The sequence below is a fragment of the Anastrepha obliqua genome, chromosome 5, assembly GCF_027943255.1.
Source record: "Anastrepha obliqua isolate idAnaObli1 chromosome 5, idAnaObli1_1.0, whole genome shotgun sequence".
In the NCBI taxonomy this organism is placed as follows: domain Eukaryota; kingdom Metazoa; phylum Arthropoda; class Insecta; order Diptera; family Tephritidae; genus Anastrepha; species Anastrepha obliqua.
In genome coordinates, this window is record NC_072896.1 from 107,412,350 (window position 1) to 107,428,210 (window position 15,861).

General features: G+C 35.6%; 2 protein-coding genes across 5 annotated transcripts in view; one reads left to right on the forward strand and one right to left on the reverse strand.

Moving 5' to 3' along the window:
* Window positions 1–15,861, reverse strand: part of LOC129247235 (uncharacterized) — a 43,847-nt gene that overhangs the window by 21,253 nt on the left and 6,733 nt on the right. The window contains exons 1-2 of one of the 4 annotated variants that reach the window (XM_054886277.1): window positions 11,019–11,131; window positions 10,701–10,838 (exon numbers count right to left, since the gene is read on the reverse strand). The exons of 2 other annotated variants lie outside the window; for them this stretch is intronic. In XM_054886277.1, the coding sequence (XP_054742252.1) occupies window position 10,701 (1 nt within the window). In that variant the 5' untranslated portion in view covers window positions 10,702–10,838; window positions 11,019–11,131. Of the gene's footprint in view, window positions 1–10,700; window positions 10,956–11,018; window positions 11,132–15,861 lie in introns of those variants that run through there. One more of the 4 variants, XM_054886276.1, reaches the window with a different exon arrangement.
* Window positions 10,081–15,861, forward strand: part of LOC129247233 (ras-related and estrogen-regulated growth inhibitor-like protein) — a 73,957-nt gene continuing 68,176 nt past the window's right edge. The window contains exon 1 of the mRNA XM_054886274.1: window positions 10,081–10,308. The gene's annotated coding sequence lies outside the window, so the exon portion shown is untranslated. The remainder of the gene's footprint in view (window positions 10,309–15,861) is intronic.

The window sequence follows — 15,861 nt, forward strand, 5'->3', positions numbered from 1 at the left end:
AAATGATAACGCAACTTCTGGATATCGATTCTGAAGGTTGTTCAGCAACACTTTGCGCTACACCAACAACATTCTGAACAGAACGTCCAGTTTTTGGTCTACCAGATCTTTTTCTATCATCGATAGACCTTTGAATTATCGACTCATGCGGACAATTATTTCCAGCGAAAAAATCACGAATTTTGCGATATGTTTTTCTTAAAGGTCGACCATTTTCATAATAATTTCAATAATTTGAACGCTTTGTTCTATCGTGTAAAACTACAAATTTTTCTATTTGAGAAATGTCAAAGATGTCATAAAAAAGAATACCGTCTAGGAATTATTCGCTACTAACATCGAGGCGTCAATTTTCTTTCACTTCAGTTCACAACGGAAAATTACTCAAAGGAAGAAAACATTTAATTATTGTAAAATATTCAAATACCAATTAAGCAAAATATTTTCAGTTTTTCCGTGTTGTTCGTGAACGTGTGTGAATCAGAAGTGTTTTCTACTCAGAAACGCACCACAAGAACCAATTTGGGGAACATATTTAGTTAACTTAGTTGTACCTTGTCTGGCCGTATATCAGGCTCATGTTAAGCGGGATAAAATTATGCACGAAGAAAGGCTGATAGTCTCGCTTTTAAGTTTTAATTTGTTATGATCGAATTTACTTATAAATTTAAATACCAACTTAAAATTAGACTCTTTCCAACTCTTTGTGCACAATTCCCTTGCAATCGTAAAAACCTTGCAATCCAAACGCGATTTTTTGGGTGGTGGCTCGTCTCAGGCCTTCCATTCGACACTTTGACGCTTAGTTTCAGGTTCATGTTGGAAACATCACGTTTCATCACCAGTTACAACTTAATGTAAAGGACGTTCTCATCTGTTCACGCCTCTTTAATGAGGTCTTTCGAATGTTGAATTCTGAGCAATTTTTGGTCCTCAGTTAACTTGTGCAGACCTTTCGTAAGCCCAAATAATCAGTTAAAGCGATAAATCGATGTGTTGGAGATATTCAACTCCGATTCTATGAATTTCAATGATGATTTCGGTTAAGTTTTGATAAATTACGTACAATTTTGATGAAGTTTTCGGTGATTATTGATTTTGGGCATCCACAACCATCTCTGAAACGCGCAAACCACTCATGAACTCTGTCACGAGATAGACAATCATCGCCATCAACTTTTTTCGTTTTTTTAGCGTCCCATTTCGTAAATGTCAAATCTTTAAGTAAATTATGAACACATTTGACATGTCATTTGTGTTACCATTCTCAAAAAAATAGGTGGTTCAAAAAGCAAACGCTATATGGGCCACCCTGTATTAAATGAAGTAAAATATTATTAATATTTATTAGCTTTATTTCGATATTGAAATTAACACTGTGAAAAATATCCTTATATAAATGGTTCCTAACAGTTTTCTCACTAAACTTTCATTCAGGAACAATGGAATAAGTCAGTGAAGTCAGTCTGAATTGACGCTTGACGCCAATTTCAACGATTGGCACATTAATACATCCTCAAAACCTTTTTCTCATTCCCACCTCCAAATATTTCCTATTACTGATTATTTTTAAAATACTTAGGGGCACTGTGACAATAAAGCAATTTCATTTTGCTTTTTAATATTTTTTATGCAACTGCTAAACAATTAATCTCATCAGGAAGGCACATGTGTCTAGGCTGATCTCCGAAAGGGAGTCTCGTGTTCTCTTTGAAATTTAAACCTTATTCCCTGCACAAAGATCAACGATTAATAACGTGACGTGACGCCATTATTATTACCTACTCGAAATTCACGATAACCTCACGGGCCAACTGAGGCATCAAAAATTAATTGCCTTGCAAATTATTTCGAAATAATTTAGTCCCAATTATTCGAACACTTTTAGTATTTCAAAAATATTTTCGCATTGAATCACTCATTGAAACACACGTATAATATTTTGTGTATATGTGTATGTACATCTCTAGCGTACAAGTGCACCATACGTCACTGGAATTTCTAGATGAAATCTTCACAGAAGCAAGTGATTGAAAATTCGAATGCCGATGAACCTGTTGCAAAGAGTTCGAAGGCCATGTCTAGCATATCGATGGTTTTCGAGAAAAGTGACACAATTCAAAAATACAAAATACTGAGGTGGGTCAGTTTTCTAGATAATTGACGCGCCAATTCGATCACCTGACAAAACGACACTAACGCCATCTTTCAGAATTGCTTCAAGATTCGCTTATGACGCTTTTCCAGATAAAAATAGGTATATTAACTCTGTAGTTGATTTTTGCTTTTAACGGCAAAACTCCGAATTTGAGTTAATTTTGAGTTGTGTCGCTTTTCTCGAAAACCATCTCTATGTTCTACTTATATATTTACATACATATGTACATAGATCGATTTCAACTAAAAATTGGGGTGTGGATGCCTACTATTCGGTTAGTCCGTGTACCATGCGTACTATGGGCATGAAGCAGCAAATTGTAGAAAAAGTATATTTTTAAAAACAGGTTTCCCTCAGTGGGCAATGGCATCTGAATGCATTCAAAATAGTTTCTTAGAAATCATCAGCCATTGGCATATACCGGTGACATATTGCTGTATGCCATTTCTAGGCCAGCGTCAAGACGCAAAATATTTGCAATTATATTTAGACTTGAACATACAATGTGGCGCAAAATTAATCATACAATTTTGTTTTTGAATAATTTTTTTTACTAAATGCAAAGAAAATGATTTGCGGCTTCGAAATCTTTATTTTGACCTTTACGCGCGCCACTATTTTCTATTTGTATACCTCAGCTCCGATAGGGTGATTAGTTATGTGCCACCGTGTATATTTAAAAACTTACATTTACTTCTATGTGGAGATAAGCAAATATGCCCAACATTATAAAAATGTATAATAACTGAGGAACCCGTTAACCGCTCAAAAGAAGGACATACGAGTAAAACGGAAAAATAGTTAAATTTTCTTTCTGTCTTTCATAGTTAATTTTTCATTAAAAATTAACGTTTTCAACATACACATTTACAAAATTTACAACAAAAAAAGCGTTATTGAAAAAATAAGTTGTAATAATACTTGATTTAAATTGTAAGGAATTTATTTTATTTTATTTTTTTTTCTCATTCCTTACACTTAACATATATTAGGCCCCATTCTATACACAATATTTACCGCTGACCTACCGATTAACAGTAACATAGATGCTGCAACATATGCTGATGATACAGCTTTTATTGCCACAAACTGTAATCGTAATGACGCATCACTTCACCTACAACAACAACTGAATATGGTTGAAAAATGGCTGATGAATTGGAAGATGGAGGTTAACACTCAGAAGCCTGTTCAGATAACGTTTACTTTGGGAACCGGGAATTGTCCTCCCGTATTTTTGAATGGCTCTACTATACCTGAAAGTGAAACTGTCAAATACCTCGGAGTACATTTGGACCGAAGAATGACCTGGAAAACCCACATTAAAGAGAAACAGAAACAACTCAAGTTTAAAACGAAAAAAATGTACTGGCTCTTAGGCTCGCGATCACAACTTAGTCTCGCAAATAAAGTACTGCTCTACAAAGCTATCTTAAAGCCAGTATGGACATATGCAATACAGCTTTGGGGAACAGCGAGTAACTCAAACATTGAAAACCTGCAAAGATACCAGGCTATGACTTTACGAAGCATTGTTGGTGCTCCTTGGTATATAACTAACTTCGAAATTCACAAAGACTTAAATGTACCTTATGTTAGAAATGAAATCACCAAAGCCGCTCGAAGATACCTAGACAGACTGTCGTACCATGAAAACTTACTAGTAAGAAATCTTCTACACAATAGCATGGATGTCAAACGCCTTAAAAAAATTCATATTTTGGATCTCCTAAACAGATTTGAGGAAACATAATTGATTTGTAGCGAATACAACTGTTTTACAATATATTGATTGGTCTCAATGGAGCGCAATCAATCTTGTCATAATTCCTATATTTAAAAAATTTGCTGATTGTCAACTGATATATTGCAAATAAAATTTATTCATAATAAACAAAAAAAAAAAAACTTATTTCTTGATGGGGAACACCACTGTGATTTTTCCAAAAAATCGATTTTTTTTTACATTTTCTTAAGGGGGTATTCTAGTCTAGAAATTTGAAAAAATCGAAAAAATTTTTTTATCAAAATTTGATAGTTTAACTATTCAAAAATATCTTCCTAAAAGGATTTTTCAAAATTCGAATTATTTTCGAAGCTACAGCTATTTTAGTGACGCGACAGCTTGACTGGTTTGAGCGGACGCCGAACTTCAAAAGTGTTTTTCTCGAAACTACTTCGTTCGATACGGTCGGCACGATATCTCAAGTTCTAATCAACCGATTTGCTTGAAATTTGTCATGAATATTCCTTAAATATATCTCTATCGTATGAAAAACTGGATATTTCAATTTTTTAATATGTGTAAACAATTCGAGAAAGCTTAAAAATAAGAGAAAAATCGACCTCAATTTTATGGAAAAATTTTTTTTTTCCGTTTTTTCTAGTTCATACGATTATGACATTCAAATTAATTAAGAATTTGTATTTTTTTTTTTCAGATGACCACAAGGGTAGAAATCGTGACGACGGGGACACTGCCTTTCGCCCCCCCCCCCCCCTTCCACTTCAAGGACGCATAACTCCATGAAAATTCATTTTTTTTTTTCAAATTTATTTTGTGTGCTCCTAATATATGAATAAATAAATGATAAAAAAATGTATCGTAAAAATATCAATAGCTTTTTTTTTATTCATCGTCAAAAAATGCTCGAAATTCGGGCCTCTAGACTAGAATACCCCCTTAAAGTAGTTACATTCAAAAATATGTAAAAAAAATGTTTCTTAAAATCTTGAAAATTGACGAAGTTATACCCAATACAATGAGTGCAGGTAGTGAGTTACAACGGCCAATGAAAACTTTAAACGCGTTTTTCTCAAAATGACTTTTCTGAACACAATGGTCTCGATTTCCCGAAGGCTTATGAACCGATTTAAATTTTTTTTTTTTAGTTTTTGTGCATGTACATATTGGCAACAGTCGTACATATCCGTTTTTAAAAATTCCAAAAATTAATATTTTTTCGAGTCTTTCGAAAACAAAAAAAAATGGTAAAAACACAAACTTATTTTTCAAATCTGCACCATTTCCTCAAAAAACATAAAAAAAACCGCCACGTACGACGATAGCCATTGAGCCCATGGTATAGATTAAGATTTTTGTTGGTGTTTTGCTTTCAGATGATTTTTCATCGCTGTATCGTGGCCACCAGGGTGCACCAGTTTGTTATGACGTCATTGCATTAATATTAATAACAATTGTAATTTTTAATATTTTTTAATAAAAATTTATGTCAGTATAGTTGAATATATGTTAAATAAAATATAATTTGTCCGATCCTCAAATAATCATCCCTTCTTCTTCTTAATTGGCGCGATAACCGCTTACGCGATTTTGGCCGAGATTAACAAAACGCGCCAGTCGTTTCTTTCTCGTGCTAACCGGCGCCAATTGGACACACCAAGTGAAGCCAAGTCCTTCTCCACCTGATCTTTCCAACGCAGAGGAGGCCTTCCTCTTCCTCTGCTACCACCAGCTGGTACCGCATCGAATACTTTCAGAGCCGGAGCCAGAATCTTTCTCTCGAACACTCCAAGCGTCGCTTCATCGGATGTTGTCATCGTCTAAGCTTCTGCGCCATACGTTAGGACGGGCATGATGAGAGTCTTGTAGAGTGTTAGTTTTGTTCGTCGAGAGAGGACTTTACTGCTCAATTGCCTACTTAGTCCAAAGTAGCACTTGTTGGCAAGAGAGATTCTACGTTGGATTTCAAGGCTGACATTGTTATCGGTGTTAATGCTGGTTCCTAAATACAAGTCTTTTACAACCTCAAAATTATAACTGTCTACAGTGACGTGGGTGCCGATACGCGAGTGCGCCGACTGTTTGTTTGAAGACAGGAGGTACTTCGTTTTGTCCTCGTTCACCACCAAACCCATTCGCTTTGCCTCTTTATCCAGTTTGGAGAAGGCAGAACTAACAGCGCGGTTGTTAAGGCCGATGATGTCAATATCATCGGCATACGCCAAAAATTGTACGCTCTTATAAAAAATTGTGCCTGAGCGATTCAGTTCTGCGGCTCGTACGATGCTCTCCAACATCAGGTTAAAGAAGTCACACGACAGCGAGTCACCCTGTCTGAAACCTCGTTTGGTATCAAACGGCTCGGAGAGGTCCTTCCCAATTCTGACGGCGCTGCTGGTGTTGATCAACGTCATCTTATATAGCAGTATTAGTTTTGTGGGGATACCAAATTCAGACATAGCGGCATACAGGTAACTCCTTTCCGTACTGTCGAATGCAGCTTTGAAGTCGACGAAAAGATGGTGTGTGTCGATTCTCCTTTCATGGGTCTTTTCCAAGATTTGGCGTATTGTGTATATTTGATCGATGGTAGACTTTCCAGGTCTGAAGCCACACTGATAAGGTCCAATCAGTTGGTTGACGGTGGGCTTCAGCCTTTCACACAATACGCTCGCTAGAACCTTATAGGCGATATTTAGAAGACTAATCCCGCGGTAATTGGCACAAATTGCAGGATCGCCCTTCTTATGGATTGGGCAGAGCACACTTAAATTCCAATCGGCAGGCATGCTTTCATCCGACCATATTCTGCATAGGAGCTGATGCATGCACCTTACCAGCTCCTCGCCGCCATGTTTGAATAGCTCAGCCGGCAGTCCGTCGGCGCCCGCGGCTTTGTTGTTCTTTAGCCGTGATATTGCTATTCTCACCTCGTCATGGTCGGGTAACGGAACGACAATTCCGTCGTCAACGATTGGGGTATCGGGATCTTCACATTCTCTATGACATGCGCAGCTGTCACCGTTTAACAGGTTCGAGAAGTGTTCCCTCCATAATTTAAGATTGCTCTGTACGTCAGTCACCAGATCGCCGTCTTTGTTCTTACAGGACAACGCCCCGGTCTTAAAACCTTCTATAAGCCGCCGAACTTTCTGGTAAAATTTTCGGGCGTTGTTCCTATTGGCCAGCATCTCAAGCTCCTCGCACTCACGTATTTCGGCCTCTCGTTTCTTCTGTCGGATAATACGTCTCTCTTCCTTTTTCAGCTCTCTGTAGCGATCCCACATGGCTCGCGTTGCGCCCGATCGCAGCGTGGCTCTATAGGCGGCATCTTTTCTTTCGGCGGCAGCATGACATTCCTCGTCGTACCAATTGTTTTTTCGGGCTCGCCGGAATCCGATTTCTTCTTCGGCGGCGGTACGTAGGGAACGAGAAATGTTGCTCCATTGCTCGCGCATGCCGGTGTGTTGGGCAGTGCTCTCCGAGAGCAGGAGTGAGAGTCGAGTGGCGAATCTTCTGGCTGTCTGTTGTGATTGCAGCTTTTCGATGTCGAACATTCTTTGCGTAGGTAGATGTACGTTTTTTGCTGCACAGAGGCGTGTGCGCAGTTTGGCTGCAACAAGGTAATGATCCGAGTCGATGTTGGGTCCTCGGATCGTACGTACATCTAATACACTAGAAGCGTGTCTTCCATCTATCACAACATGATCGATCTGGTTTCGCGTTTTTCGATCAGGAGTCAGCCAGGTAGCTTGGTGTATCTTTTTATGCTGGAATCTGGTGCTGCAGACTACCATGTTTCGGGCCCCAGCGAAGTCGATCAGCCTCTGTCCGTTACCGGATGTTTCGTTGTGTAGGCTAAATTTTCCGACTGTGGGACCAAAAATTCCCTCCTTGCCCACCCTGGCGTTGAAGTCGCCAAGCACGATTTTTATGTCGTGGCTGGGGCAGCGCTCATAGGAACGTTCCAAGCGCTCATAGAAAGAATCCTTGGTCGCATCGTCCTTCTCTTCCGTCGGGGCGTGGGCGCAAATTAGCGAGATGTTAAAAAATCGCGCTTTGATGCGGATTGTTGCGAGACGCTCGTCCACCGGAGTGAACGACAGTACTTGGCGACGAAGTCTCTCTCCCACAACAAATCCGACACCGGATTTGCGCTCCTTTACATGGCAGCTGTAGTAGACGTCGCAAGGTCCTATGTTTTTCTTACCTTGCCCCGTCCATCGCATCTCTTGGATGGCAGTGATGTCAGCCTCTACTCTCACGAGGACATCAACCAGCCGGGCAGAGGCACCTTCCCCATTAAGGGACCGGACATTCCAGGTGCATGCCCTCAAATCGTATTCCTTATTTCATTTGCAGGGGTCGTCATCAGTGTTGGAAGTTCTCATCCGAGGCTTTGTTGCTGTTTTCATTGGGGGGGCTTTTTAAGTGGCGGGTCCCAAACCCAGCGCACAACCAGCTATGCTGGGATGCTTCGCCTTCTCACTTTAGCTCACTACCGAACGGGTGTTCGGAAGCTAACCAGAGGATACGTGGGCTAATCCCGGACGTTGTAAGCTGCTTGAACCATATGTAGAAGAATCGTCCTGGCCACTCCCAAGTGAATGGCGATCAGTAACTTTCCCCACTTGCGTGGACTTCTACACATGGAACCATCCTCCCTACTTATAAAAAAAAAATTGTTGAAAATCACTTAATTTTCACGCGTTCACAGTGGTGTTCCCCCTTAAACCTAAAATATGAAGAAAAATTTTAACTATAAATAAATTTTTTTTACTCAGTGCTTATACATGGCACGTCAAGAAAAAGTTTCACTGTAAATCAAAATTTTGTTTTACTCATTTCTTAAACTCGACATACGAGTATCAAAAAAATTTAATCAAAAAAAATTTTAAATTAAGTAAAAAATGTTTTGCTATTCTTTAAACTTCACATTTCAAAACAAAATTTTAACTGTAAATGAAAAAAAAAGTTTACTCATTTCTTAAACTTGACTAAAATATTAAGAAAATGTGTAAATCTAAATAAATAAAAAATTGTTTTACTCATTTCTTAAACTTAAAATATCACGAAAAAATTTAACTGTGCATATCTAGAAAAATATAAACTGGAATTGAAAAAAAATGTTTACTCAAAATATCAAGAAAAAATTTTAACTGTAGATGAAAGAAAAATTTTGTATTAATTTTTTAAACTTAAAATATTACGAATAATTTAGACTACAAATGAAAAACAATTTTTAAACTTTATCTAAAACCCAAATTATCTAGAAAATTTCAAGATGTAAGTTAAAAAAATTTCTTTATACTCATTCCTTAAATATCTCGAAAAATTGAAGATGCAAATGAAAAAAAAATTCTCCAATTTTATATCCATTGTCCGCGTGAGAATAAAATAGTATAGTTTGCATTGGCGATACTTAAGTAGAGTTTAACAAGACGCCAAAACAGAATCGATTTTTTTATATCAAGAGTTAGTTTTCCTAGTAACAAATTACTTAAGGTAAAAAATTTGAATTATAAAACTGCATACTAATAAAATCTTTACAAAAAATATACAGGAACAGCAAGAATGCAGGGATTAAACTTGAAAGACGAACTAACAACCCTTGAAAGAGAAATAAGAAGACTTTTTCCAATAATGGTAGGTGGCGTAGAGTTAAAGGGGTAGGACATATTCAACATTAAATATCTTCCAAAATATAATATGAAAAATTTTATAATTTTTGCCTAAGCTTTCCGCACAACCCAGCAACGTGGAGAAATACTTTTATTAGAAAAACCAAGATATGTATGCACATACATACACACATACATACATTCATGTAACCACACCAACACGCGCGTAAGCCAAATATTCGAAGGCAGTTTTGCTTGTAAATATTATTTCTCTAATTTATGGAAATAGCACATAAATTCGCATTCGCATTCTGCGTATTGAATCATTTGTACCGAATAGCGGCCAAAAAAGAAAAATGTGAATAAACGCAAAAGAGGGAAAAACTAAAATAAAATAAAAACAAATTTAGTGGAAAAAAATTCAGATGAAAATCAGGAAATTTTGCGCGCAACAAAAATGGTATAAGTAAATGTACTAAGTCAGCGCTACACAAGCAATCAACGCCAACAGCGCGCATTTTGTGCAACAGTTGAAAAAGTATGGACAAGATTTGCAAGCAAAATACGAATGAAAATTAAAATATTGCGATCGGTGTCAAAAAATATTCAAAGGTATTATTTATCGAATTGAAATTGTGCAAAAAGCGCGGTAATTCGAACGCAGTGAGCTCTAAATAATTTATTTGCAAATGAATAACAAACAATTTGAGTTAATTAAATTCTAAAACAAAGGAAACAAAGCAAAGTGGCATCGTGGTCAACAACATATGCGCGCACACTCGTATGTAAGTATGTGGCTGGACAATTGCCTTGGCTAACAATTGCACGCAGCAAATAAATGTTTCGCGGCCAGCTCATTTGCTGATCAACAGCAGGCAATCGCACTGAAACCACCGACTACCGTCTGGCCAACTGGCACCACTGGTCGTAGGCAAAAACCCACACACTCATCCATATCATCGTTCTAAATAAATATTCACTCCAAATGTATTTTTACTCAAAAATAACCATCGACTGATAGTGATAAATAAACATTTGAAGTTAAGTGATTAAAATGAAGTGTACGAATCGAATTTGTGTAATAGAAATTTATTATTTGCCCTAATCCAAAAGAATCTAAAATTAAACATGCAAAAGCCAACGGCCGCAGACTGCTGAGATTCAAAATTTTACTTACTGATTATGCTGTAATGCTGTTGTGGTTATTGTTGTTCTGCTAAACGAATCGATTTATGCACTTAACAGCAATACTTAATTGCAAGAACAACTGCCTGTCTGTTGTTACTGGTATGCGTATTCGGCTGCGCACTGTTACCTACAGTTCTGTTATTGTTCAAATGCGATTACGTTAATAACAATAATAACAATGAGAACAACAACGAATGTCGTTAATAATGTATGCAGGTGCACACAAGTACGTTTTACTCTATTTCTGTAAAACAAAAGACTTGGCACTTTTTTGACTTTCCATTCTAACAACAACAAGGTCACTTACTCTATTGAGAACAAATGCACTTGAAATATTTTTTTTTATTAATATCTATTATCAATTATTATTTTAGTATAAAGCAAATTGCGTAAAACTCTTGAAAATCACAACACACTCGGCACTTCAGCTTACACTTGTGCGAATTTCTTACAAATCAGCTGTTTATGAGCTTTTCGCCTACGACTATTATATCTATTGAAGCAGTGGAGGTAGTGAAGGTAGTGGAGGTGGTGGAGGTGGTGGAAGTAAGCGCGACCATAGAAACTATGAGAAAAAAGCTCGCCCAACAATCGGTGTAAATATTTACTTGTTAATTATAGAGTGTCTCAGTAAGACCAGCCAAATTGAAATTTAAGAAAAACTCAATGCGAATTTGAAAAGGTCTGATGTTTTTTTTTTCATTAAAGGAGTAAAAACTTGCTATTTATTTGCCATTGCTTGCACTTGACGAACTTTTCGTTAACATTCAAATACAGACCAGCAATCGGAGGTAATTTTGGCGAAATTTTTAATGCTATTTTGTATAGAGCTGGCTTAATCTATCAATGTCGCTTTAAATATCGGCTTTTATTTTAGGAAGTAAATGAAATAATTGACACTAAACTTGCCTTTAAAGAAAACTAAAAAAAAAAACTTGAACAACATCAAATCGCATGTTTTTGGTGAAATCACCTTCGCAATATTCGCACAATTTAAGGTGGAAATTTTTACAATTTCTAAGCTTCATTACTAAACCTCAACATAACAGCAGTACAACACAGCGACACTGAATTCAAAATAAGCGGCCTTATTGAGGCACCCAATATAAATAACAAGCACGAGAAGTTATCAAAAAGCACTTTGCGTTTCACAAACAGTTTGAAAGCTACTGGGAATAAATGTGTACAAGTGAAATAAGTTTGACGCTTTTGTATTACAATTATACAAAAGTGTAAACAAATATTTTCATTTATGAATGACTGGACTCCGTTCGTCTTTTCATATGTATGTACGTATTAACCATACGGCGCACAGTGCTCCGAACGTGGATAAAACGCAAAAATCGAGAGTCTTGGAACTTCGACTTTTTCCTATCATCTGAAAGCTAAAACTTCAATTAAGAGAAGTTTCTAACTTATTTTGTAATAAAGTAGACCTTAAGTCTTATAAAGGGTTTTTCAATTGGCGCGGGTCGATTTTTGCACCCTGTGGCAGCCATTTTATTTTGGTGACATCTGTCAAATCTTTTGTTGATTATTCAGTTGTTTATGCCAAATGATCATGGCAAGTTACACGATTGAACAGCGCGTTCAAATGATAAAACTTTATTATCAAGATGAGTGTTCATTAACGCAAACGTTACGCACATTGCGTCCATTTTTCGGTAGACGTGGTGGCCCTTCCAATTTCTTATGGCCCATATTGAACCATATGGACCTAGAAGACATGTGGTTCCAGCAGGACGGCGCTACGTGCCACACAGCAAACGCCATTTTATTCCATTTTATTCCATTTCAACATCTACCGGCCCTTATTGAAAAACCCTTTACATCCCCTCAAATCACAAGTAATTTGTACATATCATTTCACTTCCACGCTTGTCATATAACAGTAGTAGTAACAAATGCTCGAATGTTTTTTTATATTATATTTTTTTTGTAAACACCCAACACCGTCAGCACAAAAAATTGTTAAAAATAAACATAATTCTTGAGCCACTTGAAAGTTCCACTTTGCTATAACAAAATTTAAGAGACTACAAAACTGCATACTCGAGATATTTCTAGAAATCCTCCTTGAACTTGAGTTGCACGTTTTCATGTTATTCCTACAGGTTTCTGCCACCTCCGAACGACAGAAGGGGTTTTATGAGCAACAAAATTCAACTGCGTTCTCGAGATTTTTCCACAAATTCTGATTAAAAAGTCTGAAATTTTTACGAAAATTTACCGATTTTTTATAAAATTTTTACAAAATTTGAAATTTTGCGTTATATTGTTTTTGCTGTAATATAAGGTGCAATTTTAATTGAAAATTTAAATTAAAAAAAAAAATAATAATAAATAAATAAATAACTAGTATAAAACTTGTCAATATGTGGTGTACAATTTCTTTTGACGCTGACTGTATGTATGTTAAACGCAGTGATATTTATTTTCCCTCGAATATTTTTTACACGCCTTAATATATTTACAAATTTTGTTCTCAAGATTTTTATTCACATATTTCAATTAATTCTATCATAACAATTATATTTTTATCACATTCAGATAAAGTTTATAAAGTCGACTATTAGACTTTATGTAAATGATTGTCGATGAACACTTTATTCCCTTATTTATTACTCCTTATTTTATTAAAAAACTAGCAAACCCGGCCCCCTTCGCTGGGCACACTAAAATAGAATAGATATGGTTTAGAACAGAAAATATATTATATGATTTTCATATTATTTATTTCTTTATTCTTTATTCAAGCGCTTTGGCATAAACAATATTTTTTGTTTTTCTATTTGTTTTTGAGTAAATATAAAATATAAATTGAAAATCAGGAAAAAAGAAGATTGTTTTTAAATTTCAAATCAACGCATATGAATAAACAATCGTCTTTTTTCCTGATCATCCATGAATTTTTCGTTTCAATTTATATGTTTAAGCATTGGAGCTTTTTTAACCATTATCCATTTATATTTTTCACAAAAAAAAAGAGAAAAAAAATTTTTTTTCCACGAACACATAATTTCATTCGGATTTCACATTAAATTCTCAAATTTCGTAAGAAATTATTCACTGTTCCAAAATCCACTCCAAAAAAATTCACAAACAATTTTTACATGTTGCACTTACGTTTTTTCCTTATGGCATCCAAATCAGAAAGAAATATTGACACATTGTAACTCACACTATCAATTTGACAGTTCAGTTCCGCCCCAAGCGTTAAAAAAGTAAGCGACATTATGGCTGGTTCAAAAGAACGCTGTACCCGTTGCCACTGCTCCGAATTACAACCAAACTTTACGAAACCCATCTTCAATACTTACTTAACAATGTGCGTAAGTTTGGTTTAATTCGGTTCAAAGACACGGCGGGTCCACGTTTTGGCATATATTTCGAGACCCTAGTCATCAATAGGTATGAAAATTACCCCGTATTAAATCACTTATCAACAGCTTTCATTTGATACCCATATTGTACACACACAACCAAAGGTTACCCGGGTCCACGTTTTGACCTATATCTCGAGACCCCAGTCACGGAGCGGCATGAAAAATACTCTGTACTAAAGCATTCACGAACAGCTTCCATTTGATACCCATATTGTACATACACATCCGAAGGTTACCCGGGTCCACGTTTTGACCTATATCTCGAGCCCTATTTCCAAAATAAAATATAATCCATGTTACTCGTGGATGATGTAGCTTTTGAATGGTGAAAGAATTTTTAAACTCGGTCCAGTAGTTTTTGAGCCTATTCATTACAAACAAACAAAGTTTTCCTCTTTATAACACAGTGCGACATCAAAAATCAAACCGCACCGGACCTTTTTTTTCTGAAAATATACCTATTCAATAGCAAAACCCTCGCTGGGTTTTTAAAAGTTAGCTCGATTTTTTTTTTTATTGCGTTTTGAAGTTTTCTATTTTCATGAGATTTTGGAGTTTTACCTGTACGCTAAATTTGACTTATAAATCGACCTTTGTTTGATTTAATCAATTTATTTTGTCATAGCTTGATGCAGAAATTTCGTACATGTACAAATAAACTTATTTTGAGAAGAACCTATATCTCAATACGCAATTTTGAATACCAAAATTTCGAAAAGTTGTATGTTTTTACCATTTTTTACTGTAATTATGAAAATTGGGGTCCATATTTCGCTAAAAATTCACTTTCTTCACCAACATTTGGACTATTTTAGTCAACAATTGTCGACAGAATCAGATGAGCAAGGAGAGCGCTACCATCAAACTGCGATGCCATTTGAGTCAAGATACCGAGGAAAACGAGATCCAGGTGCCCTACTAGCCGAAATATGTTGGTGGAGTAAACATATTTTTCAATACGACCAGAATGAAGGAAAATGGAGTAACCAGCAGGAAAAAGAATATGAGGTAGAAGAAGAAGAGACAGGCATGGAATTCTTTACTGATGAATCTGATTACTCTGATAATGATGATGTTGAAATTCAATCATTGTCGAAAAGAGCTCGTCTCTAAGGTTTTAGTACGTAAAAATTCTTTATTTTAATAAAAAAAAAAAAAAAATTATAAGAATTCAAGTCTATATTCTTTTTACTTAATCTATTTAATATTTTTACCTACAGAGTTTTTAGATATTTAAAAAAAAATTTAAAGCAGAGTATAAAAAAATTATTTTTATGAAGAAAAATCTTGTTAAAAATTTATTTTTTTAGAAAATAACAAACTTAAAGTTCAGTTTTATGTTTTTATCTTATAAATGACTTTTTTAGTACATTTTGCAACATTTTTGCTAGAAGAAATAGTGAGAAATTTTAATTATTTTCATAATTACAGTAAAAAATGGTAAAAACATACAATTTTTCGAAATTTTGGTATTCAAAATTGTGTATTGAGATATAGGTTCTTCTCAAAATAAGTTTATTTGTACATGTACGAAATTTCTGCATCAAGCTATGACAAAATAAATCGATTAAATCAAACAAAGGTCGATTTATAAGTCAAATTTAGCGTACAGGTAAAACTCCAAAATCTCATGAAAATAGAAAACTTCAAAACGCAATAAAAAAAAAAATCGAGCTAACTTTTAAAAACCCAGCGAGGGTTTTGCTATTGAATAGGTATATTTTCAGAAAAAAAAGGTCCGGTGCGGTTTGATTTTGATGACCC